Source organism: Dermacentor andersoni, chromosome 1, assembly GCF_023375885.2.
Source record: "Dermacentor andersoni chromosome 1, qqDerAnde1_hic_scaffold, whole genome shotgun sequence".
NCBI classification, from domain to species: Eukaryota; Metazoa; Arthropoda; class Arachnida; order Ixodida; family Ixodidae; genus Dermacentor; species Dermacentor andersoni.
The window spans coordinates 64,313,940-64,340,427 of NC_092814.1; the positions used below are offsets into that span (position 1 = coordinate 64,313,940).

A 26,488-nucleotide genomic window follows, 5' to 3' on the forward strand; every position below is an offset into this window, starting at 1 on the left:
TTTTGTTTGTTGCGATTCATTAATTTTAATCATTTTATATAATCCCGTATACAATGGGTTCCGAGTTGGCAGCAATGATTAATTTTCTAGGAAGGCAACAAAGTCTGTAAGTTTAGCTAACTGTTCTTCACTTGGTGTTGAATCTTCATGCCTAACAACTGGAAGAGAGAAAGAGAGAACAACAGTTATAAAACATAAAAATTACTAGTTAACTCCAGTTAGCAAATGTACAAGCATTTGTTAGTGCTATAAAAAAACATGGCCCATATAACACAATACTTATCGGATCAGTAAACCAACACAAACACTTGAACTTGCATTACATGTACTTGCAGACTGCCCACTCATCAACAAAGTACCGTATTTACCCGAATGTAACGCAACCCCAATTGTAACGCGAGGGTCGACATTGTGAGGGTGAAATCGGAAAAAAAAAAAGGAACACGATTGTAACGCGAGGGTCAGCTTTGCTAACGCACAAGATCAAAGACGCAAAAACGCTAATGTAACGCGAGAAACCGAAACTATAGAACATGAATGTAACGCAGGAAACAAACTATAGGAAAAGTCGAGAGCAGCTTTATTGAAGTACCTGCAAACTATGCCTAATCTTCATCCTCGCCACTGATGTCGCCGTCGCTGTTGTCATCACAGCTGGACTCCTCTTTGTCACTAGTTGTTTCCCACAGCAGATCGTCCTCACTTCCGTCGAGGGGATTTGAAATAGAACATTTCTTAAATGCGCGGTAGACTGTTTCATGAGACAGCCGGTACCAAGCAGCTGAAACCCACTGGGCAACAGTAGATGCACTCGGGCGTTTCAGTCTCCCTGCAGATGTTGGGGTAGATCCACCTTCAATCCAGTCCCAATACAGCTGCCGCAAGCAATCCTTGAACGGCTTGTTCAAGCAAACATCCAAGGGCTGAAGAATGGACATCATTCCACCCGGTATAACCAAATGCGTTCGGTCACACTGCAGCTTTTCTTTCACGCCGGGTGTGAGGTGACCTTGAAAATCCAGCACCAATATTGATTCTGGATGCAGCAATGCACCTGGCCTTCGGTCCCAAATGCTGGAAATCCAGTCTATGACGAGTTCTGAGTCCATCCAGCCTTTTTCGTGGCAGCGTACGACAACATTGTTCGGAAATGTTTCTTTCGGAATAGTCTTCCGGTGAAAAATTATGAAGGGAGGGAGCTTGCGACCATCAGCCAAACATGCGAGCATAACTGTTATCCGATTCTTTTCGTTTCCAGTGCTTCTAATACGAACTTCGTGTTCACCAGACTTGTGCATTGTCCTAACCATTGACATATCAAGGTACACGGAGGTTTGGTCCGCATTCCCGATGTGTCCAAGTGGCATGTTGGTAGAGCGGCGGAGATCAATGACATACCGCTGAAACGCGAGAAGTTTCGACTCGAAGTCCTCGGGTAGTTTCTGACAAATCGAGGTAGTGCGTCGAAGGGAAAAACTGGCCCTTCGCATGAACTTCTGTATCCAGCTGCGTGATGCCTTGACTTGGTTTGGCACCAAACCCGCATCTCGTGCAAGTTCACGTGCTTTGCGCGGAAGCATTTCAATGCTCGCATCAAGAAGCCGGGAGCATTGTTCACCAACGAAGTCCGCAAGACGACGCTCCAAATCCGAGAAGCGGCCTTTCTTGGGCCCACGGAAACCTTTTCTATGACTGTTGCAATTGAACAACTCCTGGTGATGCTTTCTCCACCCCCTTATCGTCGATTCGTTGATGTCCAGGCTTCTTGCGGCCACTGAGTTACAGACTTTTTCGGCGAGTAGAATAGCGTTGTGTTTGAAGCCAGCGGTATACTGAGTGTGACAGCACGCCGTTTTGGATGTAGGCACATTAAGCAGGCAGGAACAGACCAACGTGTTGAAGCGCTGAATGAACAATGCGGCTGTGCACTGCCTGAGGAGTCGGTGGCGTAGGTCACATGGTACTATCGTGGAAACAAGTGCCAGTGACCCAAACGGATTGCTATGTCACTAGAATCACCTAGTGGTGAGAAAAAGGCGCTTCCATTTCGCGCGCCAATCATTCGACACTCACGCGCACGTTTGGTCCCTCCAAGGTGACTCGTCGCTGGCGCGCTCTCGTTGGCTCTTGTTTTTCGCGTTTACCCGCATTCGCGACTCGCCCTGACCGTGGTTCGTGTATTGGTTCATCGCTGAATTTGGAGCGTGCGACTCTGAAGGAGCAGGTCAATCGACACGCATGTAAATGCGGCACATTAAGCGAGCTTAATAATGAGTGTTTGGTGCCTTTCTAAGCATTTTTATACCTAGTATTCGAATGTAATGTGGGGGGTGACTTTTCACTTCTATTTTTGGTAAAAAAACTCGCGTTACATTCGGGTAAATACGGTACTTTCATTCCACCAGGTCCCTTTCACTGTGGTTGCTAGTGGTGGCAGGACTCGTCATGAGCTTTGGCATGCCTCATTTTTTTTTGCAGCATATTTAGCTACTCTAGAGTATATGCAAACATAGCTTTTGTGGGGGATTTCTTTTAAAGCACTCGTAGGCAGATATCAGCCCTTAAGCGCTACAAGCTCAAGATGGATCTTTAAGATATACTTCATAACATGCAATGTGCAGAGATGGTTATCTGCTGTGTTCTCCTCTATAACAAAGTAAAAATATGTTTCCACACTTGGACTTTTTTTTTTTTTTACTTGCGATCTGCAACAGCACACACACCCTTTTTTGAGCCTTTTCGTGTGGCTTAGAAGCACCACTGCATTTTTGTACAAAATAAACTTTTTTTTGTAATTATTCTTACTTTATGCAAATGAATATTAATCAGTCCAAACCAATGTGAACCTTTATGTTTTCACATAGGAGATACATCAAAAGGGCAACAACTTTCCATTTGACACTCTAGCTGAAGCAAACATCATAAAACGGCAGATAATTAGTTTTGAGTTTACAGCACTGCTTGTCAGCACGGAGAAAAAATGAAAGCATTACCAACAAAGATAGGAGGAAAATCATTTGCCATATAAATAGCTCTATGGGAATCACTGATTTTGGTGACACTTGATATCACTGCAGTCTTTGCAGTGTTTATCAATAATTGTCACCAAATAGGCATAATCCAACCCGTTCTAACCACGTATGTCTGCTTTGTTGGTGCACAAGAATTTATGCTAAAAGTGGTGGGAATAATTGTGTCCTTTCTATGCTCACACATACCTGCCAACCTACTGAAGGAAAGATGGTGAAGAGTGCGTATTTTTATTTTTTCCCTGAGCACGCACCTTTCTTTTGTGGGATACACACACTTTATGAACGACAATTTGCTTTAGATGCAGCGCACAGGCAGCATAAATACTTGGAACACGAATTGACAGACAGCACACTGTTTTCAGATCACAGTGACCTTTTCAGCAACACTGCTACTGTTGATTTCACCTTCTTGAGGAACTTGCCTTAATAAACTTGCTCTAAGAAGTTTTTTTTCCTGGTGTTCAAGGGTATGGAGACCGACGAATTAAACTTTCTTGCGAACATAATTTATTTTCATAAAATTGTAGAATGAGCCCGAAATTGTTATCTTTAGGAATAATTCGGGAGAGTCAGCAGGCATGTGCTCACATATGAAAATTACATTATGCCTGCAGAACACACTACAGGGTGCACTTGGATCTCGTCTTCACCCAACCATGACCAAACATTCCTTAAGCAGCAGCTTCTCATCACTAACAATTCCATAAATTGTAATAAGTGAGATGTTATACTGGTATTTGTATCGTAAATGTAAGAAAGATAAAAAAAGTTCTAAACTTTTCATGGTGCGCTATCACTTGAATGTGACAGGCTTCCTGCCTTGAAAGGCAGGAAGGACAACTGGTCCAGTGGGCAAGCTGCAAGAGAAGTGAGCTCGAGTGCAGCTTTAGTCAGCAGAAGGACAAGCCAATATTTTACTGACGTTTCTTTGAAAGTACAGCTAAACCTCAATATCAGCAATTTGCTTTGTTACATCGAAATCTTGTATTAAAATTTGACCTTTTATGAAAATAAGTACAGCTGCCGATAGACTTTTTCCTACATGAAAGGGGCTGTAAAATTTTCTGCATTATGGGCCATCGGAAAAGTAAACTTCAATGAGAAAATATAATCGTTGAATTTGAGTTGGCGACGAAAGGTACGGTTTCATGCCATGTTGACAATATCTTCACATCAGCGGTACGAAGTAAAGCCAGCCATGCTTTCACATCCACTCCCCCTCCACAGCTCGTAGTACTGCCAGCAGTGGGACGGCGCTAGAATAATAACCGCAGGTAGCAGGGAGTGAATGTTGCTTCTGCCTTTCGCTTCAACGTGTCTCCGAAACTCAAGGCTATGGAAACTCTTGCCCTAAACACGTGGGAAGACAGCTCACGATGCCACATCATCTCGGCGCGGGATGTGTTTGCACTCAGCCACACTGACAGTCCTGGGTAGCCACAGCCATGATAGAAATGGAGATTGTACGATTGATCATGTTACCGCAAGCTCACTCCCCTCCCTCTTTTTCCCTTGCTCATGCGAGAAAATGGTACCCATCAAGCCATCATCCAAGGCTCACCCTTGCACGCTTTCACTTACACACAAAGCATACAGTGAGCGAGGTGCGATAAGGTCTTATAGTTGGACTTTATATGAAACGTGATGCTGCTCTGCTTCAGCGGTCATTCTTGGTCACGCAGAACTAGATTTGATAAGTGCGCGTTTGCAAGCAGCTGCTTGCAATTCTACAATTTGACCATCTATGTCCACGGAAGTTTGTATTCCTTTGCGGCGGCAGGGAAGTTTCGTTATATTGAAATTGTGTATAAACACACTATAACAAGGTTCTAAATTCATGGTGTTCTATGGACAAGAAGTTATAAAAAGTTAAATACATTGTTATAGTGAAGTTTGTTATATCGAGGTTTAACTCTGTCATTCAGGCTTATGTAGTTCATTGGTAATTTAATCACAGAAAAACGCATCAATGCGGTAGACAGGCACAGAAAGGAAAGCATGACAGAGCCCTTACTGCATTTTTTGATTGGAAGCAATATTGAACGCACACAATCATGGAAACCAGACAAACAACAGGAAAAAAAAAAAAAAAAAGAAGTCATGTAAAGACTATCATAACCCAACTGTTCTTGTCAGCTTTTTTTTTATTTGTGTTGTTGCTGAGCTGGTTTCTTCTGTGACTGTATATAATTCAGTATTACTCACAATAATAATTAATAAAGAAACTAGTTGTGAGTGAGTGTTGAAATCGCTTGCTTCTTTCCATACCCACTTATTCCATTTGTACTTTCTTGTTAGTATGCCTGGATGATCATTCTTCTACTGGAGACACATGTTAGCCAAATGGCGTTTTTATACCTCCCACCAATGTCAAAAGCAAGCACATGTTCAGAAAAAAACAAAAAACAGCACAATATGTTGTTTTTTTTTCATAATATGTAAGAAATACTCACCTGTGTGTTTTGGTAAGACCATACCATTTGTGGCATCAACAGACCATCCCAATGGACTCACAACTGGAAAAAAGATAAAAAATTAAAATGCCACTATGAACTTCAGCGAACATGCTGATCATTCTTACCATCAGCTAATTCAAGCTTGGGAATACCAAGAAACGAGGATGCGTCATCAAGGGAAATAGAAGAATATGCCTTGGCTACCAGCATCAAGGCCCGCCGTCTTGTGCGCTCTGCAACAACACAGTTAAAAACAAAAAAAGAGAACATAGTCAACACACACTTCCATGAAAAGAATAAAAAATATATAGATTTTAAATGCATGCATCAAAAGGTTCTTGTGACAGCACCTCAAGCTAGCATTTAGTACATACAAGCAGTCAGTGGGCACAGAAATGATTAACCACAACTTGGAACATAAGTAAGCTTTTTTGAAGAGTTTCCGAAACATGAGGCAACAGGAATGACTGAATGTAAGGACACTAAAGGCAAACTTCAAATCAAACTAGCATGGTATATTGCTCTTTCCAAAGATTCTCAGCATTTGTTTGGCTGTTAGGAGAGAATTGATGTGTTAAAGGGATATAAAGGCAAATATTAAGTCAAGCTAAAGTGATAGATTAGTGCTTGAGAATCTCAAAAGGATCAATATTATCGTGAACAGAGCCTTAATAATCGAGAGACCCCCGGGAAATTCATGCGCTCCTCAGTTAAATTCTGTCACTAGTACTCAACCATTACTTCCAAAAAACATCTTGTATTGTATTCAACCATGAAATAAAATACTACTTGCACAGTTCTATTTCATTCTTTAGAAAAAGAACTCATTGAAATTACCCTTGACAACAACACGGGTGGTTGAGAGGTTTCATTTTCGCTCGACTCCGCACCGCCCACGCTTTCGCATTTCACTAGTTTCGTTATCGTGTAGTGCTGTGCTGGTTTTGCTGGCTCACGAAACTTGCACAAACTGCAAGTAGCAGAGAATTAAACTTCCATGTGATGTTGCGGGATGGCCGAATGGTCTGCACCACTTGACCAAAAAACAACTGCAGCGGCAAAGCCACCACTCTGTCTTGGCTCAGTAGCGCCGTCTGTCGGGTGCTATTTTACTCACTAATGGTAGCAAAGGGTGGTGATGGCATATGCAATCTCACAACTCCCCTGGTTGGGTGGCGGGAGATATGAATTTCAAAAAAGAGATTCAGACCCTTCAGATGCAATTTTCTCGTAAATTAAGTCTTTTTTTGGCGTGAAAAAAGTGTTGCAAGGTTTCTGGAATGGTATTTAAACAGTCCACGTTGACTTAGTATTTGCCTTTAGTGTCCCTTTATTTAGCAGCAAGGCTCATGGACAACAGAAGTGCAATGACCATTGTTTGCTAAGAGAAGCAACAAATTGTTTTCATTATTTTGTAAATTTCAAGTAGTGTAAAGACAGTGCTTCAGAGCATTAGAGGAACTTCTAGTACAAGTATATTTACTACTAGTAGTATACAAACATCTTATGTAGGATGTTTAGAGGTTTCTAATTATTTTACGTCATGTGTTCAGCGTTTTTTGTAGACTGCTGTTCTGTGCGCTACTGTTCATTATATTTTTTTCAGTGACATACTATAACAGAGCAGTCACTACAGATTTTTGAGTATTCTGTATGATGTACTTTGTGTTTTTTTCCCATGCTTTTACATGACCATTTGAAATCTGTAAATATTTTTTTCCCTCAAATGTATTTTCTGTCTCTTGTTTCTGCCAAGTGATGGGGCAAGCACCCAGTCAAGCTGCAGCTTAGCAGCTTTTTGTGCTTGTCCTAGCATTCTTCTGTCTGTACAAAAGAAATGCTGAAATAAATTGACTTGACTTGACTTAATGCTGCAAAAATCTCCAGAACAAATTACCCGTGGCCTTCTCAGACATATAACCATGTGGTAGTGTTGCAGTTGCTGGCAATATCCTAATTTTTATATACAGAGGTCTCTAGTAGGCCTTGGTTAGTCCAGTGTCGGTCATAGCAGTACCGGCACGGAGCAATATGTTGAGCTGTTGCCAAGGGCTTTGGCATGCAAACATTCCTGACACAATAATAGTGCTCCAATAAAAAAACTTTCAAGAAAAAAGAAGTTGCGAGAGAGACCTAGAACAGTGATCTTTATAAAACGCATTTGGGTAGACTTTAAGGCAGGTTCATGCATATTTTTGAAATTGAACGGGCTACAGCCAGCAGTTTGCTGTGCGGTGGCACTCAAAACACTTTCTTGCACGGTAAGCGTTATACCCTGATTACTAAGCCGCTATTATTCTGGAGTCCTTTACTAGGCAAAATACAATGCCATGGAATGCGCCTAAACATCTTGCACTACCTGTTGCATAAACATAACACTAGAACTGCAGTACCTACTTAACTTCATTACCAAGTATAAAACACTAATACAGCAACAATAACATGACTGAAAATTGGTCATAACTGCAGGCATCAAGTCACTCAAGGTCAGTTAAAGTTTTAAGAAATAAGATTAAAACTGCAGCATTCAGCAAGTCTGGACAAGTAGCTTAACAAATGAGTCAGCAACACTACAAACAAATATGAGGGGGTGAGATTGCTGTGGGCAAAAGTGTGCCCTTACCAGACTTAAAATTCAGACTAGATAAGTGGCCCCAAGAGCTCACGAGTGAACTAACTCGACCAACGTTTGTAAAATCTGATGTACGCATCACAATTTTGAAAATGCATCATCATTACTTTGTGAATGTGCCCAAGGCAAAGTGGATGTGTTTGTAATCACAAAAAGTTGTGTATTTGTCAAACACTGATTTTGACAGCACTCAGCACATGAATGCAATGCAGGTGATGCCTCTATGGTACATCTTTTACACCTGTACTACAAAGCCTACTAGAACACTTCTCTGATGAATCCATTAATTATATAAGAAGAGGCATCACTGTGGTTGCCAACACACTAGGCAGGAGGTCGGAATTTTGTCCAGCTACTATACAAGTGTCCACGATTTCTCAATAAATCTCTGCGCACATAACATACTCATCAAGGCGACCAGCCCTCCCCCGCCATTTCACCTAATAATTCCACAAGTTCTGCAATATGAGCTTTACGAAGGATTAAAAAAAAATTAAATTACGGGGTTTTATGTGCCAAAACCACTTTCTGATTATGAGGCACGCCGTAGTGGAGGACTCCGGAAATTTCGATCACCTGGGGTTCTTTAACGTGCACCTAAATCTAAGTACACAGGTGTTTTCGCATTTCGCCGCCATCGAAATGCGGCTGCCGTGGCCGGGATTCGATCCCGCGACCACGTGCTCAGCAGCCTAACACCACAGTCACTGAGCAACCATGGCGGGCGCTTTACTAAGGATTGTACCTTGGGTTCAGTGTATTCAGTAAACTGAGAAATACTAAATATATAAGGTATACCAAATATTTTTTCAGCAATTAGTTTAATTGAAAAAGGTATGCGAGGGCAACATGGTACACACATGGCAGACAAGCAAAAAGAAAATGTGCATGCAATTAGCTTGGAAATTACCAGGGGTGTGCAAATAGGTATTTTCGAGAATCAATTAAATATGAATGGAATAGTACCAGTAGCTAATTGAATTGAATACCAATTATTTTCTGAATAATTTTCAAATAATGAAAAGCCATTGTCACCATTAATATAAAGAATGTTCACATCCTAGTACATTCACAATGTTAGCAAGCTTCTGTCATTACTAAGGACTGTTTACTAATTGCACCAGGCAGAAAACACACAACACACAAGGCACACAAAGAAGGTTCAGGAAGGTTCCCCATACCTTGTGTATTATCAGTTTCCCATCTGGCGCATTAATAACAGTCTTTAAATATGAATGAACTAGTCTCTCAAAATGCTCTGTCATTATAAAGCGTTTAATAAAACCACAAGTAAAGCATTTGGAACAAATAAGCAGTTTGTTAGCATACAAAGGGCTGTTCAGTGAGCGCAAATGACAGCGGTTTAGCCAGAAAAGTCTGGCTTTCTTATGGTACGCTTGACTGGTAGTTTTCGAGCCCTTGAGATTGGTCCGGCAGTGTGCAGAAAATTCGGCTGGTGGAAATCGAGTGCTCGAAACCAATTCGGCTGGTTCTTTCAAAGTGCCACGCTCCAGATCAGAGCGCTCAGAGCCATTCACAACTTTGAACTGGGAGCGGTGTGACCTAGATTTGGTGGAGTTGCGGTCATGTGGCTCCTGAAGTTTCCATTGTCGGCGTGGCGTCTGCCACATGCGTGCCTGTTTCTTTACAACATTAGTAGTGCTGACATGGTTCCTTCTTGAGCCTTTGATTGCTCTGGTGAGCGACTACACACGGTCGGCTTCGTCACGCTTTCTCTGGTTCAAATCAAAAGCGGGCTCTGCACTGTTGCAATTAGAATTGGAGGGGGGCAGGAACCAGCTGTATGTACTGTTAGCAACATAAACCTCCAGTATGTGGCTTCTTGCATTTATTGTCTACTACGGTCACAGGGAGGAAATTTATCGCACTTTTGCTTGAATTTTATTTATAATCTCTGTAAGTTGACAGTTTAAACTATTTGAAAACTACAGAAAAAATATTCATATTTATGAATAGTGACTATTCGATTTGAAGACAGAATCAAATTTGACAATATCAGAATTTTTATTCGAAAGTTTTGACTATCCCATTCACACACCCCTAGAAATTGCAGAAGTGCAGTGTTTCATCCAAATGAACCAGCATAAATATGTATATCTGAGTTAAAGGATATTAGATAAGCAAGCTGTGATCAGGATAAAAAATAGGCAGTGCTAACGGTTTGCTGTAGTCAAGGTGACACAAACAGCTTGTAAATGCCCACCAAGCTTTCTATTGCACATTTTACACATATATTATGACAAAGACTTAAATATAGACTTCATTTTAGTTAATGCTTTCCTACTTGGTAAGGCCTACCACCATATACAGTATGCTGCACACTTAAAGGATGACACCTACACATTATTAAAGCAAACTTAACTGAAACAGTCCTTAAACATTATTAGCAATAAAGGTCACTAGATGCAATAAAGCACCACTAGATGCACAAAAATACAGCCTGCAATTCTTTTTGCCATAGCTGAAGTAGCAGTGGAGTACACTGTACTTAAAAACATTCATCTTGTTGCGTTGTCAATACATAGTAACGGCTGCATGTGCCTGGTAGCGACATCACTTTAAACTCTACCGCCTATGCATCTGCATATTACAGCTATTCACCACTACTAAAAGAAATGAAACAATGATCATAATGAGAAAACATAAAGAAAGTTGTGTCCACAGAGAGAAAGAAAAAATCACAGTAATCTTTTAAAATTAAAGACTAATAACTGAAAACCATGAACCATAACAATACCACAGGATGCCACTTCTATGTCTGAGATGCATTTGGTACAAAAGGAATGGAGCAACCAAGCAGATATTCACCACAGTATGATTTTATAGAGCTCATTTATTTTATGACAGGGAGCTCACTTATCTTGTGGCCCAAAAAGACGCAAGGAAAAGAAAGCTGTTCCTCGAAACTACTGAACTTGCCTCCAAGTTCCTGCATGATAGGTTTGATGTGGTCAGGCCATTCCTGGGCTAAGCCATTGTAAATTGCCGGAAAATCTTTGAACCAGAGGCCTTGTCCAACCTTCCAGATGTTTCCCAGCTCTGTGTGAGACTTAAAAGAAAAAAGAAGTGAACATTAAAAAGTACTCCCCGTTTTTTATTTGCAACAGTTAAAGGGACACTTGAGAAACACCATATACGAAGCTCTATTCTAGGTCAATCACTTTTGGGGAAGTCTCTTCAATTGAATGGCAATCTCCCAATTGAGAGATGGACATTCTCAATTGGTAGATTATCACATCTAATTGGGGAGACATGGAAATCAGGTTCCCCAGGTGGGGATTGCCAATCCTTCCAATAAGGGTTTGCACTGGACACCACATCCAGTGCAATATGGCCTTAATTTACACTGGTAAGGTTGGCTTTCAAAACTATTACTAGCATTAATATGACAACACTATTGATTATTACTAGAGATAATGTAGGCCAAAGTTCTGATCTTGAACATTGCACCCCAATCAAAACACCAAATAATGCAACACTGCAGATTTCATTGCATTTGTACATATTTTGGGTGCCTTCGTGAAAAAAAAGTTTCTGAAAGCTGCGAGGATGACCGCTTGCAAACACAATGCAGCTCTTATTCATTATAGGAGCCATGACACTAAATTGTTTAGCTTGAATTATGCATCGCATGTTAAACTGTACGCACTACATAGCAAGCTGGCGAAATCTGAATGCATTTGGTGTAGTAGAAAACTTGTATTTGAATTTTTTATATTGCAGTTGAACCGTACAGCAGTTTGGCAACACTAACTGGTGACCAAATGAAATAACACCCCCCGCAAGGGCTTCCCTGGAGTAACAAAAGCCAATTTCGAAGGCTATGGTTCTGTGTACTACAAGTGCCAGGAGCTATTGCAGGAGCCAAAAGTATGTCATGGTCACCATGTATCGTTTCATTACCACATGTGTCTTGGCTGTCAGCCCGAGATAGTCACCGAGGCGCTCTCTGGTTTGAGCTCTTTTTATTGTGTGAAAGGAATTCCGGGCTCAATTCAACGGCAACACCTTTGCCGCTGAATTCTGTGGCAGAGTGTGCAGAGCAAGATGTTCGATGTGGTTTCAGTATGTTTCGGAGCAGATGACACTTTCTGCACTTCCTGACGTCACACAATCCATGCCAAAATGGCAGTTGCTGTCAATGGAAGGGGCTTGAAGGCAGCCATTTCAAATTGAAATTTCATGTTAATATGCATTCTTAGAGCCCAGTTTTTTCAAGTGTACGTATAACCATACTGGTCCCTCTACACTCAGTTACAATGATAAACTGAGAATAGCTTGATGACCATGCCGTGGCCACATTACTGAATGCTTAACTAGCACCAGCAAGTGCCTACAAACACATGACATAGTGGGAAGCTCTCGTGGGATATGCAGTACCGCCACCTACCTATCTTTCGTTCTTGTGCTTTTCGCATCCTTTGTAGCTTTACCACACTTGTGCTCGTGATAAAGGGTTTATTTGGTATTCCAGAATAACCTCTCAATCCATGTTAGCTTAATATTTATCTTTAATGTACTATTAACGAAAGCCTTCAGAAGCGGATAAGTTCTTCCCAACAAAGCACATATTTGCCAGTAAACAGTTGTGTTGGTTTTACAAACCGAGAGGCAAAAAACCCATCCTTGCACAGTCATCAGCTCATTCAAAGCTAGTGAAGCAAGGTATTGTCAATTTGTGCTTCAAAAACGTCCTTCTGAAGTCCTGCCTGCACTTGGTTCACAGAAGTTTTGAGTACTAAGTCTCACGTCTGTTAGACGCCAGTTACCCGTCGCATGTATTGACTGCCGTGACAGGCAGCATTCCAAAGAAAAGTAAGAAAGAAATCCGCAATGCCACTGACTAGGTGGCGCAAGTAAAAAAGAAAGTAATTGTCTTGCCCTACCTACATAAGGTTAGTCACAATTTGAAAAAGATTGGGAAACAAGTCAGTATAGATATCGCATTCTCTGCTCCTTTGAGGCTGTCTAGTTTGTGTGCAGGGTAAACGCGGATATGCGCAAGCCACGTGGGTGAAGCAAGACCCACAGAAAAGTGTTTGTTTCTTGTGTTGAAGGGGTGGTCTACCGCATCCCGTTGGACTGTGGCAAAGAGTATGTGGGACAGATGGGCAGATGCATCAATGAGCGATTATGTGAGCACAGGAACAACATTGAAAAACTAGCACTATCAGGCCACCTTGCCGCACATTGCGCACGCTGCAGTTGCAAGCCTCTGTTTTATCGCACTCTTATTGCTGGCCAGAAATCCTGACCCGCTCACCAGAGAAATAGTAGAAGCTGCAGAGATAAGGAATAGGGATTGTGTTAGTTGCCCATCAGTCTCCTTATCGGAGAAAGAAATGTTTTTGTCGCATTAGCCGCCTGTGTCAGTAGATCTTGCTGGGTTGATTTGTTTGTGCCTTCCCTCTCCCTTCCTTTTGTGCAGTGATATATACATCTGCTCTCGTGCAATAAACATTCACTTGTTAGCGCCGTGTCCCGTCTTTTTCTTTCGTCCATGTGCTTCTGCGCTACTGTGTAAATAATGTCACACCAACTAGCCCATTAGTCTGTCCTTTTGATAAAATTGTAGCTGCGTTGACATGAATGTGACAGATGTGTAGTCAAACCTTGTGATAAATACTACAAACTTCAAGAAAGGGTTAGTTATACACAAAATTTAGTGTACAAAATTATGTTGAAACTTGCCAACATGCACAATTCATTCAGCAATTAGCATGGAACTGCCAGGACAAATGCTTGATCCAAACCGACCATAGTAACTCAGGCATGTAAAAACGGTGGCAGCATCACCTTTTAATGCGTTAGCATTGTACAGGAGAGTGGCCGACCTTCATGGCAGCTGTCGACGAGGAATTCGGAGCGGGATAGGAAGATGGCACAAGCCAAGCGAAAGAGAGGAGGGATGTAGGAGGAGCATGAGAGGTCACCTGAGAGAGGAGGAGGATGTGCTGGGGTGGGAGCATGCTGATCAAGTAAAGACTAAATTAAGTTTACAGAATATCAATACGGATTCTTTGCACCGCACACATGCATTCACCCCCATCTAGAGGGAATTATTTGTCTCAACAGTGCAGCACATTTGACATTTGGTGAGTAGTGTTCAGCACCCGCACTCATACACTTTTGTGGCTAGAATGCAGTACAGTCAAGCATCATTATAATGAATTCACAAATAAACAAGTCATCGTAGTTATGCTTAACTCTTTTCTTGCCATGGCCATTGAACATGAGTAGTGGGCGATCCACAAGCATCACACTCAATTTCTAACCCCTGACAGCCTTACTAACTTACTGCACATCTGGTACATAGGATAAGAGTAAACCTTTGTTTTCGGGGGAAGAGGGGGGGGGGAGAAAAGAAAGAAAAAGAAGAATAAAAAAAAGGGGGGGGGGGTTACATGCCAAAACCATGATTTGATTATGAGGCACGCCTAGTAGGGGAATCTGAAAATTCGGACCACTTGGGGTTCCTTAGAGTGCACCTAAATCTAAGTACATGGATGTTTTTGCATTTTACCCCCAACGCTTTTTTTTCTGAGTAGTTTATTTTCTGCCACGTAGAGACGATTTTTAACTAGTGCACAGAGGTGTACACCAAGCATAGACTTATATTAACTCTATGGCACCCAGTGATCATCAAGATGGCAGGTACCTTGGTAGCTAAGCACATGTGAGAATGATGATGATCTGACGATTTTAGTGTCCTAACATGATTGTTTAAATGCTACTAGCAGCAGTTAGGCTGAGGATGATGTCAGATCATGGGAGTCTATTTTGGAATATAGAGACCTGCAAAACCAGCCTAGACAGTCGTCAGCTGTTTGGCAGCGAGTTCTGTTTCCTGCTTGTTGACAGCTGACAAATTTTTTGTGCTAAATCAGATGACATAGAGACATTGACAACATTACAAGCCTTATTTTCAGTGCATCTACAGCATATGGCATAGATCTGCTACCATGAGCCCAGCAGAGAGTGATGGATTTGTGGAACTGAGGGGCAGTTTTCCCTAGGTAGAAAAAACATTTCTTGCAGCAACTGAAACTTTCATGCATCGTAGGCAACTGAACTTTTTTTCTTTTTCTTTTATGTTAGCAGTGTGACTATAACTGCTACAACTATAACTGCCTCTGAAAACAAATTTAATAAGAATGGGGGAAGCATAATGGCCAATTTGCATGCACAGTTAAATTTGTGTGAATGAATTACAACCTTTGTAAAAAATGTTTTCAGCAAGTGCGGGGAAGTGTTATATGACCATTATCCACTATTTCCTTGTGTTCCAAGATAATTCTACGTAACACCAAGCTCACATGTGGTGGCAGTGGGGCATATGTTAATTGTAATGTGTGGTGAAACTAACATTCTTGGCTTAATTATAAGCTTTAAAATAATTAGCATATACTGTTCCTCTCAGTGTAACGTGGTAAACTTTTCTTGTTAATTTCAGTAAAATTTGTTTTTAACTGATATATTATGCACAACACCTTGATGTGCGGTCTCTGAAGTTTATATCTCTGGCAAGCATATTTCTTTAGCTTTCTTTTGATATATAGCATGTTATTGTAACTGTTCAATAAAACATTTTCACTACAGCCTTTAAGAAAGAGCAATTTTTTCCCATGGGAAAGAAAGAGTTAACATTAGGGGTGCGAAAATATTCAAATGTTTAATTCATAGCATGTAGTCCTTACTATTCAATCCGAGAATTCATAGTTGAATGCTGTCGAATATTCATTTCTCTTCAAATATAAAAAACGAAACAATGGGGCTTTAATGTCCCAAACTGCACAGTGGGTTGTGAGGCACACATAGTGGAAGGTTCTAAATTATTTTCACCCACTTGGAGTTCTTTAGCAGTCACCTAAATCTACCTGCACAAACATTTTTGCATTTATACCCCATTTAAATGTGGCCACCGCAAACTCATGCTCAGCAGCAGAATGCCATCGCCACTGAGCCACAGCAGCATCCATCTTCAAGTACATAAAAGAGCAAAAGAACTTGTGCACAGAAAGACTGATACAAGTAGTGGCAGCTGCAAATAGTTCGGCTGCAAGAGAGTCCCAGTTTCTGCACAGACGTACCAGTTCTTAAGCAAACGCACAGGGCAGAAGACTTCTGCTCAATAATTTATGGTCATTCAATAAGGATGCCTAGCCCTTACAGGCAGCCTATGAATTTGTTGTCCCGATTTAGGCAAATCAATTTATTCGGACAATCTCACCATGTTTGCATCCCTTTAAATAAATGTGGGGTGATGAATGCATCAATGCTGCTACATATTACACTTATGTTTCAATGAACACAACACACAATGTCCACCTAGTGATCTACTGCTTCTTTGTTTTATTACTGTTTTTGCCATGATGTACCAGACACAACCACTTTTCAGTTTCTCATGTACAAGCACCTCAGTTGATTGGAGGTTAGTTACAAATGGCAGTGGCATAACAGGGGGGGGTGGGGGGGTTGAGTCTTTTCAGTGGTGTGTGTCTGTGTGCACACACACACACACACAAAGGTTGGCATTATTTAGCTGAAATGCCCTGTATGAATGTGCACACACACGCACGCGTGCACGCACACACACACACACACGGTGTTTCAGCTAACTCATGCCAACCTTTAAAAAAAGTCCACTGTCCTCTTGAGCAACTCAAAACATCCTTTACTATGAGTTTAGGTAATTCATTAACAATAATTAACCAACTTTTAAGGTAATGCTTTAAATGCAAAATGTTTAATGGAAAAGTTGTGCAGCCTCCCCTATTGAGAAATATCCAGATGATTTCTTTACATGATGACAGCTGCTGTGGTTTTAATTTTTCCGGGCTGCAAAGAAAGCACGCAAGATTCGAAAAAGTACCACATGACTAGGTGCTTACGCAGCAATACCTCCAAAAGCTTGTTAATAATCTATTCTTAATTAATTACCTGAGCTCATAGTAAAAAATACTCTGAGTTGCTCAAGAGGACAGTTAACAATACTAAGTTGGTTACATTTTCATAACGCACACGTGGATGTTTTAAGACTTGGCGTGAGTTGGCCGAAACACCCTATATGCTACTCTCCTAGTAGCGCTTTAAAAACGATAACTTCTTGCCAAAATTACAACTGCCCCCCCTTCCAGGCAGAAACTTTTGGTGCACTAATGATGAATGGCATTAACGTGTCAAATGTGAAAAAGCTTTCACCAAACAGACTCCATGCAGTTTTCTATTGGCTTTGTTTAGAAATAAGAAAATATTTGGTATTGAATTCCAAATATTTGGCACTGAATTCTATATTTAGCGATTATTTTCCTCAAATATTCGTATTCGATGAAGAAATTTTGCTATTTGAACACCCCTATTTAATGTGCATGTATATAAAATTTTAGCAAAAGTTCAGAAGTAGCAATATTTAATCACTATAACGAGGTTCGACAGTATCGCATTTCAAAGCACGTCACAGTAATGCTACACTACAGCATTGATACCTCGACTTGCAATTTTATTTTAACAACTTCAAAAAAAAATTTTTTTGCGCTTACCACTGCTTTGTTCAGGCTGAAATTTTGCTACATGATTGCATTCTCTCTCTCTTTTTTTTTGTCTGCATCATTCAATATAACACTCGGCATCATTGCTCGCCTGGTTCGTCTGGAAGAAATGAAAAAGTACACTGTCATTGAGCATATATGATCTGCTGCATGGACATAAACAAGCTTTTCCACCTGTCGGCAACTAAAGAAAGCAGTGCTAATAACACGTGGGACAGGGCGACTTGGTTGATGTGATGCTTCTGTTCCATCTTCTTGCTTTAAGATCATGAAACAGCCTCGCATTACTGAATCCAAAAGTGCTGCTGACAGGTGGTGAGACCAGTTCACATCTATGCGGCAGCTTGCTTATGCTCATACAATAGTGCTTTTTCATTTTTTCCATATGAACCAGGCAAGCGACAATGGCAAAAGTTATACTGAATAATGCAGACAAAAAAAAAGTGATCGTGTAACAAGAGTTCAGTATGAATAAAGCAGCAGTAAGCACATCCTTTTCTGTAGCAGTTAAAAAAAATGCAGGTCGCTGTATCTGGTTATCCCTGTATCTGGTTACCCCTTACATGACAGTGCCTGAAATGAGTTCGCAGGTGAGTGGAAGACAGCGCATGCCAGAAGCCTTCTTGCATTTCCCCTCTCTCTCCCTTGATGCAAAGCATCAACATTTACATGCACCATGTGAGAAGACCCTTCCTGACCTACCCTTGTTCGGAACTTTATTGTGCTTTGGCTTCCTAGCCCGTTATCCCCATTTGCATGCATGTGCTACTGTCACATTTATATAAATGTTGTTGGTCATGGACATACATAACTGTGCAAAGGCAGGTTTGTGTTAAATTAAGTAAGGTAATCATTTGCACCACAATTTGTATGAAACGTCTCATATTAAGAGAGCTACGGACGATTGCAAGTTACCCTCCTCCATAGTCATGCATTTTCTCCTCAACTCATTCGCTGAGTGATCGGGGCAAAGCTCGCCTTCACTGGCTCTGCGTCATGATGGCACGTCGTGTTGTCGACTTCCGGTTCTCTAGGAGCGAGCGTGCAAAGCCTCTCCAAACTCTCCGCCAGCTGCTTGGCAGTCGATCCCAAGTGAGAGCTATCGAAGCAGCATGTGTTGCAAACATTCTGTCGCAGTGCCGAATGTGTCTGGTATTCCGCTAACCACAGGCGAGCTAGGCGTTTCGACAGATGGCTGGAGGCATAAACTCAAGCTGATGAAGGAACTTAGCGTAGACGTACGTGAGCAGCCTGATCGGTCTGTACGGTCCAGCCACCTGTTGGCGCAGAGCTTAACCAGCCAAACAAAGCGCTAATATTGCTCTAGCCAAGTGTAAAACATTTTAAACATTTACAAAAACAATGTGTTAACGATTGCACTCCTGTGAAAAATTTACACCAGCAGCTAAGAAGAATACATTTCTTTACTGCTACTGTGTGTGGTTGAGCTCCGTGTAACGAGGTGGCTGCACCGTGCAGACCATTCACGTTTGTGCTTCTGCTCATCCCATGAAACGACACGGTCAAACGGCCAGGCCCTGTCCCCTTGCACTTGCGTTTACCCTAATACCGGACTCGCGAAAAGTGACCCGCAAACACGCAAATCCTGGCACCGATTATTCTGCGCAAACTGTACGTGTGTGGAAGAATGTGATGACCTTGTTAATGTGCTGTCACCTCACAGTGACAGCTTATTTATAAAGGGACCCTGAAACGATTTTGACGATCTTGTACAAATGTACTGAGTCGTTAGAGTACGTCCTTCTGATCATTAATTGACGTATCTAAGTGCTCTCTGTAAAGCATGTAATTTATTATAAGGTTTTAAAAATGTACATCGCTGCCGATCGCAGCACACTGCTCGGCAGAATTTACAACCGCCTCTACGCATATGACGTAAATCATCCAATTGACGTCAGTAGGGCGAGCTATACGATTGGCTGCCCAGGGCGTGTCATCAATAATTTTTCCACCTTTATGGTGAACAAATGATGTTCGTAATAGTTGGAATGTTAGTTAATTTATTTCTATAGAAAGAAAGTAACAGAAAGAGAATGCACAAGAACAATTTCACACTAAACTTAAGCAGTTCCGGCACACAGCAAGCGTCGTCTGCTTGTGTTACAACATGCTCCATTTCGACGAGAGCTCCGCGGTCAGAGTCAGTCTCAGTCTTTCCGAGAGCACTATGATTCGACTTTGTTGCATTGTGGACTGCAAACGTAGCAACTGGCAATATGTCAAGCTGCGACATCGTGTCCCTCTGCAAGGCAGCAGACGAGCGGACTGGCTGCAGCGCATTGGACTGCCGCTATCCAATCGGTGCCAGGATTTGCGTGTTTGCGGGTCACTTTTCGCGAGTCCGGTATTAGGGTAAACGCAAGTGCAAGGGGACAGGGCCTGGCCGTTTGACCGTGTCGTTTCATGGGATGAGCAGAAGCACAAACGTGAATGGTCTGCACGGTGCAGCCACCTCGTTACACGGAGCTCAACCACACACAGTAGCAGTAAAGAAATGTATTCTTCTTAGCTGCTGGTGTAAATTTTTCACAGGAGTGCAATCGTTAACACATTGTTTTTGTAAATGTTTAAAATGTTTTACACTTGGCTAGAGCAATATTAGCGCTTTGTTTGGCTGGTTAAGCTCTGCGCCAACAGGTGGCTGGACCGTACAGACCGATCAGGCTGCTCACGTACGTCTACGCTAAGTTCCTTCATCAGCTTGAGTTTATGCCTCCAGCCATCTGTCGAAACGCCTAGCTCGCCTGTGGTTAGCGGAATACCAGACACATTCGGCACTGCGACAGAATGTTTGCAACACATGCTGCTTCGATAGCTCTCACTTGGGATTGACTGCCAAGCAGCTGGCGGAGAGTTTGGAGAGGCTTTGCACGCTCGCTCCTAGAGAACCGGAAGTCGACAACACGACGTGCCATCATGACGCAGAGCCAGTGAAGGCGAGCTTTGCCCCGATCACTCAGCGAATGAGTTGAGGAGAAAATGCATGACTATGGAGGAGGGTAACTTGCAATCGTCCGTAGCTCTCTTAATATGAGACGTTTCATACAAATTGTGGTGCAAATGATTAACTTTAGCTATACCCGATGCGTCTACAAAATTTGTCCGAACCATTTCAGGGGCCCTTTAACATAACTCAGTACTATTGTTTGGCATTTATTAGCGAAATGAAAAAGAAAAACCAATATGTGCAAACATAAGAGCACATATAAATTTGCAACATTAACTTTATAGTAAATTAATATTTGCTTTTGCATAACTGTGAAAGATTAACAGAAGACATAGTATTAGGTAATGATGCAACAATTAAGCAGGTGCTTTTGTGTGAAAAGTGAGACGTTGGAGGACAGTATGTAACCATTTCACTACAATGAGCATGTTCCAGTACCAGAAAATCAGCCCATGCCATCCACGCCAAAATGTCCCTGCATATATTTTTACATACACTGCTGACTGCCTACTCACACTAATACAGCAACAGTGCTGGCACCTCTAAGCCGATCTCGCATCAAACATCACAAAAGAAAGGAGAACGGGGTTTCAAAATGCTAACAGTAGAGAACATGACACAAAACTTTTGATCTTATATATTTGATGGAAAAACTTCCACACTGAGACTACATGCAAGCAACAACTGCAATTCACAGGGCACTGCAACGTCTCTTAAGCTGTGGAATGTGTCTGGTATTAAAGGGCATCACCTCATAAACCTTCACCAATAAAATGTTTTTGAATGTGCCCTGTGAGGAGTTATTGGCGATCAAATGCTGCCATGCCATGCCTTCATGGCCTTCCCCTCCTTTTCATCATTCCTATTGCAATGTCCGTGTTGCTCCTTCCACCGATCATTGTGCTGAGGTCTGATATCAGTAGTGCATAAATCTCCACCATAATACTTGATCCTGAAGTACACACTATCTGCACAATGGTATGATCCTCTGCCACCAGATGGTGCCATTGCTTATCAATTTGACTCTGAGATATTGGACTGAGGAAGAGAAACAAGATTAAGGACATGTACACAAAAATGCTTGAATGAAAAGCATGTATAGCATACCTGATTCAGTCTCCTCAATAGGTGATGTGACTATATTTTACTATGATTATCTGCCATAGCAATAATTTGATTATTTGACAATGTGACTATTTATCATTGACCCGTTTCAAAGGGTATGCTGATAAATCATCATCACCATCACAATATTTTTCAGCCATCCTTGGTCGTACTGGAAGTGCTTAGTTGTGATGTGCAAGAATGGTGAATCACAAAAGCATGAAAAGTGGTGCGGCTTTAACAAAAGCTGAAGGAAAGAGCAAGCAGTCTTTTGAGAGTAAATGTAGGCTCCCTGCTGTGTGCAAATAATATGTGGCTTGGGTATTTATGGTAGCAATGTCTAGTGCCTAAGCAGGTTCATATACCATGCTTAAAAGTGTTTCCAGCCCCCTTTAATGGTGTCCCAGCAAAACATGTTGCTATGAGTGCACTGAAGCAGACATACAAGGAAAATGGCATAAAAGACGTACAACAGACACCACAAGCAATGCACTTGCAACTAGTTTTATTGCTCAAGAACCTACAGTAAACATAGGCATTGCATGCCAGTGTAAAGATCATGGCAGGAAGCAGCATCATTGTAGCAGGCTCTAGAGATGCCATGCCGTATCCTTCATCATGTTTGTGATGCTGCTTCTTGTCATGCTCTTCACACTGGCATCCTGTACTCATACATATTGTTGGCGCTTGAGCAATAAAACTGTTGTTAGTTTAGATGTGGTTGTGCCAGTTCTTTCTTCTTGTGCTGCTGCTCCAACATGCTGAAGCAACTCACCCATCAACCCATGATATTGGGTGTAATGACTGCACCCAGTTATGAATATGTGTCACAGATTTCGAGAGGGCCAGGTTAGGTTTAATTGACAGGGTCACAACGCAATGTGAGGCCTTTATTACGAGTCTTTAATGTTTTGTAACATTTAAGCTTTATCAATAAAGAAATGGCAAGCCTTGACTACTACTCTGTAATCACAATAACACATTATATCTTTCTTATTATGGCAGCTCCATGTAACAGTGGCATACTCTACTTTGGACCTCCTACACATATCGTAAGCCACAAGTGTGCATTTACTGGGAATTTTTAGGCTAACTCTTTAAAATAATTTATGTATGGCTGATACTACTAATCTTGACAGCCGTTACCACTGCACGCACAGCACAGTCCAGGCTAGTATTGCAAACTCCATGCAACGGAGATGCGTGAAATGTGTAGCCAACATTCTTGCTTGTCCACTTGATATGTAGCTGCTTTATATATGCTGTAACTCCAAGTAACTCCAAGGTATATCAGTACGTTAATTTTTGAAAATTGGTTCATTAATAGCCAAGATAGCAACGTTTCAGTACCACAAACCCATGATTTCAGAAGACGATCGTCACCACCAACAAGGACACTCTCTCCACTTGTCCTGTCTAGCTTCCGCAAGCGAAATTCCTTTCCTGTGTTCTCCCATACCAGAGCTGGAGGATCGCGTGATGCATACGTCATGGGCCCTGCCTTCTTTTTTTTTTTCTCTCTCTCTCGCTTTTCTGCTGCGCGGCACACTTCTGCTGACGGTCTTGCACGCGAGCTGTTGTGTTTTTCTCGTTTCGCGCAGTGCACGATTTTGCACGCTGTGCACAAGAACACCTCACTAGCGGCATAAGTCAGTGCTACACGAACACTGAGGCAGACGCAAGCGGATAATAGAGTATGATTGGGTGCTGGAACACGGTAGAAAATGACATAGTTTCACTCTCAGCGCGTGCGACTGCAGGATGTGGGAATAAGCAGACGAAATGGAAGTACATTTCTCTTGCTGCGGTGCGAAATAAAACAAAAACATGCAGACATTCAGTTTATGTGTTTCATTATTTCACTAAACTTTAATTCATTGATTGAAGCAACAGATTACACAAATAACAGATGTTGCCTTGAATAATTCTTGAGGTGTCATGGGTCACTATGTGTGAGATCACAACATATACATGTTTGGAGGCACACTTGATGATGTACATCACCTGTACATCACATCACAGTGCCCGCGAGGAGAAGGGCAAACGGCATTTAGTTTGAAATTTCAGCTCTTTCTGCAGCGCGTAGCGATGTAATTCTTAGCAGACAAGATCGTGAGCGCACATTGTAAGCACTGTGATTGTCAGCTCAAAATGGCCAGACCTGGTGAGGGACCCTTTAAGCAATGGCTAAAAGACGGTATCATTCAACTACTTCATTGCATCTTTACACAGCAACTAAATAAAGCATACAAACCTCTCTTCGTGATATAGGACCACAGATTTTTAGAAAGTTTGTTATACCCAATGGCAGGAAGCTGTAATGATGGGTCTGTTTGATTTGACTGCACCATCTGAACCAGTTCATGAGGTTCAATAATGTAGAAAGGTGCAGGGCTGGTTCACAATGTTTTTGCATCCCCCCTACTGATGGTGCAGACATGGTGCAAACATGCAGGTGTAGAGCAGCAGCACAGCAGATGACGCAGCACACAGGCGTAATCGACGTTGAAACCCCCCTTACCTGCACCTGCTGCGTCTACGCAATACTGGGTGTGTTGTTTACACTGCTTGTGTACACTAGCATGTTGTGTATTTGCCACAGCCAACATTTCATCCATTCATCCTGATCAAACCAATGGTATTCTGGATTAAACAACATGTCTGTCGATTGTCAGCACTAGTAATTTTTGTGTTTTTATTCCCCTCTAAAGCAGAGGAATAAAATAAGAGAAAAAGAATCACCTGCGTGTTCACCAGCAACACACAGCAAGTTGAGATATATCCTACAGTGGAAGCTGTCTGATCCTCTGTAGCATAATTAAGAAGGGTAAGCATTAACCAAAGACATAGCATGCACATTTTACTGCTTTCTGCTGTTTTAAAACCAAACACCTCAGAAGCACTTGCGGTTAGAGGCTTCTCAAACCATACTCAAACTCATGCAGACGATGCACATTAGCATTCATTTCTAGTGTTGCATTGTGCCTGCACAGCCTAAGTAAAGCTGCTCAATTTTTAAATTTTTTATGCCGCACCGTGAATTGGCTCACAGTGGTGCATGAGAAGCTCATAAATTGCACAACTCGTTTTCTACGGTGCAGACATAGCAAACACTCGAAACAAATGCCGAGGTGCAGAGGCGGTGCAGGCGTTATGTTTTGTCCAACTAATATGCACCGAGTGCATAAGTTTGAGAGGTCCTGAACTGCAGATATCATCGGCTTCATAAGTGTAAATACACTCTGCATTTGCATAGACACGGTAGATGCATGCAAGCGGGGTTTCAAAGGCACTTGCACCTTTGTGCTGTGTCGTCTGCTACGCTGCTGCTTCGTACCTGTACGTCTGCACTAAGTTGGCGTCGACAGTAGGCAAGGTACAGCAAAATTGTGAAGCAGCTCCGCATCTCTTCTGCACCTTCTGAACAATGGCATGGTTCAGACGGTGTCATTGCTGCACTGCTGAATCGAATGGTAGGGTGGAGCGCTTCATGAACTGGTTCAGGTGGTGCAGGCAAATTGAACAGACTGAATGTGTTACCATGCGCATGACTGTCTTCACTCGCAAAACACTCTTTTCATTTGCAAAACACTATTCTATTTATGGTGCAACACATTCGGTAAATAATTTCGCTTAACGCATATAATCACATACCTGCTTGATTTCTTGAGGGATCCTCTTCCAGAGAAATTTGGCATTCGGCCTAGCCAGGATAAAATGGGTAATCAAGATACATACACAACAATATTAAAAGTGACGATGGATACTTACAGGTCATTTTGAAGGAGGTAGATTGCTAGTAGTTGACCATAAGCCTGTGGGCTGGCAATGCCATTGGCAGCCTGGGAAGCAAGTCATCAAGATAAAGCGTTAAGTTACATTCACGTAACAAATCGAATTTGGCGTTCATTTAGCATAGCAAAAGAGAAATCAATTGACCGAAGCACTTCGTCATACTGCGGCACAAACCTCTGTTTTGCTAATTCCTTTATAAAAACACAAACTCAGTAGATGAGTTGACATTATACCCACTCACGTAATGCTCGTCATCGCGGCACACTAAATTTGATTGCTGCAGTGAACATTACTTAAACGTCCCCGCCCCTTCCTCGCTTCCATATACTCAACACCAACATACTGCACAGCGTGTTGGGTGCTTCCAGGACATGCAGCAGAGGCGAAGACGGCGCAAACAGTGAAGTAAGGATCAAGCGAATTTCCCGTGGAACTAGTTCCCTATATATATAAACTTGGCAGCACCTTGCGCTACAGCCGGTCAGCGACCTAAAACATACAGATCATTGCTCACACGCACTGCTGTTAGCCTCCGGCAGGGAGCGATTTGAAATTTGGCCCACGATGGTGATGCACGCCGCCTTCAGCTGTATACACAAGTCTTGGAAAAAGCGCCTAGCGCAGGACATGTGCGCTTACCTCCAGTTCCTGCTGCTCAAGGTCGGCAGCCAGCTTTGAATATTCTCGCATCCTGGCATCGCCGCTACCATCAACGACAATCGACATTTTAAAATTTTAACGCTATGCTGCCTTTAGGGCGTTCAAGACTGCCTTTACGGCCTCTACCAGCATCTACCGCATCTACTGCTTACAAAAATAACAACAAATGCAAATGACAAACGCTTGGCCGTATAGTAGCCGCACCATCGTACACAACAATTGTTTCGCAAAATATGCAATAGTTCCATAAGTTTGCCCAAAATCTGTAAGTC

The 26,488-nt window shown here is 42.0% G+C and overlaps 1 protein-coding gene across 1 annotated transcript; it reads right to left on the reverse strand.

Moving 5' to 3' along the window:
• Positions 1-26,369, reverse strand: CSN8 (COP9 signalosome subunit 8). Its single transcript, XM_050194072.3, has 7 exons — positions 26,196-26,369; positions 25,533-25,603; positions 25,416-25,464; positions 11,061-11,190; positions 5,614-5,721; positions 5,486-5,548; positions 1-158 (listed from the first exon to the last, which is right to left on the reverse strand). Exons 1-7 carry the CDS (start codon positions 26,280-26,282, stop codon positions 79-81), a joined length of 588 nt encoding a protein of 195 aa, XP_050050029.1. The 5' UTR covers positions 26,283-26,369; the 3' UTR covers positions 1-78.
• Positions 26,370-26,488: the final 119 nt, after the last annotated feature.

Excerpts from the sequence above, each read along its gene's own strand:
- CSN8 (XM_050194072.3), bottom strand. The coding sequence starts at position 26,282 with ATGTCGATTGTCGTTGATGGTAGCGGCGATGCCAGGATGCGAGAATAT. Across the intron at positions 25,465-25,532 it reads TACCTCCTTCAAAATGACCT|GCCGAATGCCAAATTTCTCT; the intron begins GTAAGTATCCAT and ends TATCCTGGCTAG. Across the intron at positions 5,722-11,060 it reads TATCATGCAGGAACTTGGAG|AGCGCACAAGACGGCGGGCC; the intron begins GCAAGTTCAGTA and ends GTGTTGTTGCAG.